This window comes from Priapulus caudatus, unplaced genomic scaffold, assembly GCF_000485595.1.
Source record: "Priapulus caudatus unplaced genomic scaffold, Priapulus_caudatus-5.0.1 Scaffold376, whole genome shotgun sequence".
In the NCBI taxonomy this organism is placed as follows: domain Eukaryota; kingdom Metazoa; phylum Priapulida; class Priapulimorpha; order Priapulimorphida; family Priapulidae; genus Priapulus; species Priapulus caudatus.
The window spans coordinates 211,187-214,160 of record NW_014577437.1 but is presented as its reverse complement, the minus strand read 5'-3'; the positions used below and the strand labels follow the sequence as shown (position 1 = coordinate 214,160).

The 2,974-nt window shown below is 40.9% G+C and overlaps 1 protein-coding gene across 1 annotated transcript in view; it reads left to right on the top strand.

The window, feature by feature from the left end:
- Positions 1–2,163, top strand: part of LOC106809687 (tubulin-specific chaperone A-like) — a 20,610-nt gene extending 18,447 nt beyond the window's left edge. The window contains exons 2-4 of the mRNA XM_014812858.1: positions 515–620; positions 1,099–1,185; positions 1,392–2,163. Of these exons, the coding sequence (XP_014668344.1) occupies positions 515–620; positions 1,099–1,185; positions 1,392–1,481 (283 nt within the window). The 3' untranslated portion in view covers positions 1,482–2,163. The remainder of the gene's footprint in view (positions 1–514; positions 621–1,098; positions 1,186–1,391) is intronic.
- Positions 2,164–2,974: the final 811 nt, after the last annotated feature.

Genomic DNA, 2,974 nt, shown 5'->3' with positions numbered 1-2,974 from the left:
TCCAATATTCACTGCGCGTTTGTTAAAACCCACAGAAAGAGGTGAGAAAACTGGCATTCTGGCGCAACGCCGACTGTTTGCCAAACAATTTAGCCTTGAAGTGGTGAGGTGACGTCACATGTTTTTATCTTTGCTACACCCGTACCGCTGTACCGAGCGCCGTGCACCGGTTGCTTGGGGAAACTGTCAACAACACTCGGAGAATTTCAACAACATTGGAGGTATTTTCAAATACTTTTATAGACAATGCGCAGTGAAATGGGAGAGCTAGAGTTTAGGGGATTTTGTCATAAGGTAGTGTGATTATGCATGACACGAAGTATTTGCTAGTCTAGTACTGGAGAAATTAGCGTTTGGATGCGCATTGTGCGGCTTTAAAGACATGCTCCCATTTCTAGTGTAGATCTAGACTCTAGTCTCTTGGGAGTGTATCATTGAAGCCTAAAGACAAGAGTGTCACTGAATATCTTCCACGTGTGGCATACATAGTATTAAGAAAATTCATTTCTTGCAGAATCGCCAAGGAAAAAAACATGTACGAGAAAGAGGCCCAGATGCTGCAGGAGAGGGTAGAGAAAATGAAGGCCGAGGGACGGGATGAACACGACATCAAGAAACAGGTGATTAAATTTAAAATTTAAAACACTTTCTAAAAAAATTCTGCGAAATCTAGCACATATTTGCTATCAGTTTACATGTGACTATGTCATTGTGCTGTATACATTTGTACAGGTATGCACGTGTCGTCGTGCCTAGTCATCATCGATCCTCTATGGTCCATCGTCTCCGTCAAATTTCCAAAGCCAAATGCCAATTTTTAATATCAACGAAGTTAAATCAATATCGTACAGGACCTGTGAAAGAGTTGCTTCATATGTTCGTCATTATTTATGTGGCAATAGATTATTTAAAATGTCTGCCAGATCATTTGTTACAGCAGGTGGTGCCCGTGTGCATTCACACGTATCAAAGTGATACCCTTACTTAAATTATTCACATTTAAGATGTCTTTTTTTCTTAGATATTAAGGAGAAATTGCAACGAAAAATCACGTTGTCATTTTTTTTATTGTCTAGATATTGTTAAATTTCATTACAGCAAGAGGTGACGCAAGAATCAAACATGATGATTCCAGACTGTGTTAAACGGCTCAAAGCTGCAATGGCTGACTTGGGAAATCTTCTGGTAGGTATTCTCCAGGAATTTTATTGACGTTATTACTGCTGTTTTATTCATACGTGGCTATATACTATGCTTTGGAATATCCACATGCATATCTTGAAAAATCGATTCACCTATTGATAGTTGTAGTGAGGTTCGCTCATGCTCACCTAGCGCTTCCTTCAATGTCAACTGTAAAAGACACTAATCGTTTCCAATACTTTCCCCAGGATTCGAACCAGGATCTCTGTGATGCGGAGGAGTATAAGGCAGCAAAGAACACGATGAATGAATCCGCTTCCGTCTTAACGGGCAACTAGAATGGCGGGAGCCCTTAAAATTTGTCACTTCTCACCGAGTCACCTGAGCTGTACCAAAATTATATCACTCCAAAAAAATGTCCAACCATCAAATCGGTGAAATCTGGCCCATTTCAGAAGTTCCTAGCATCCGGTGCTGGTGCTGGTGCTGGTGTATGACCCACTAGGATAATCTACATTCTTGGTGTCTGTTTCAATTTTCCGTAGAGTATATCTTTGTTACAACACATTGTTATAATCAGACAGATCGTAAAAATAACACAAGGCTGCTGCCGTTGTTAATGCAATGTGATGAACAGGAAACCCTGTGTGAATCCATAGCAACACCTAGGAAGGAGGCAGACAGTAGGTATTGGAAACTAAATCACATACCTGTTAATTTAGATGATTTAGGTATGAATGGCAAGTTTTAGAACTCGTGACGATGTCAAGAGTGCAGTTGTGGAAGAAACTCTAAGATACGATTTTGACCAAATCTGCAGTTTCTCCCGATCATTTAACTCATCCCAGCCATAGAAAATTTTACTCATCTCCATTGACAGGATTAAGGGGTTTTAACCAATCAAGTTTCTTTTGATGGTGTGGGTAATCCACTGTGCATGAGAAACTTCCTCCGTTGAGATGTTCAATAATTAGAAATCACGCTACCTATCACATTCCTAAGGAGTGATAAAGAACATTCGGCTATTTGAAAATACAAGTATAATGTTTGCGTGCACGTGAGCTTGGCCTTAACTTCCCTGTTCAGGGAATTCACTCACGAATTATTTTTACAGTTGTACATATTATCAAGAGCTAATAAACACCTAGAGTGTACAACGGAAAAACGGGAAAATAGTGCTATTTCACGGCAATATTATTCTACTTTGCCTGCGAGTCTACAATAATTTGATGGTATTGCATTAAGCAGAATTCGTTGCTCTCTAAAACAAGACCAACCGCTTGTCAATACGATACTCCTAAGCTGAGATATTGGTTCGTAAACTTCCCCTCCCACAGGCCTCACGGCACCTCGCATCCACAATATTCACTATCCTTCTCGCCTTTTGCAGGTTAGGAAAGTCGCTTCATGAGAGTTCGGTTTTTTCCGCAATAACTTTATGAATGAACGGCGTTTCGGTTAGCATCGGTGACTTTCGCGGGCATTGCCTATGCCCTTATCTCCCATTATCTTTCCTAGCACGGCTAATGCCCATCATGATGGAGCCGGCAATGTTTTCTAAATTAAGTCTCTACAACGCAGCTCAGTTACTATATGGTGTAGTAAGAATACCAAATTTTGGCATGTGACATCAATTATCAGCGCTCCAAGCGGCAACGGAAAACGATAGCCAGATCCGCAAAAGGCGACAAGGATAGTGAATATTGTGGATGCAAGGCGCCGTGAGGCCTGTGGGAGGGGAAGTTTACGAGCCAATATCTCAGCCTAGGAGTATCGTATTGACAAGCGGTTGGTCTTGTTTTAGAGAGCAAAGAATTCTGCTTAACCATTT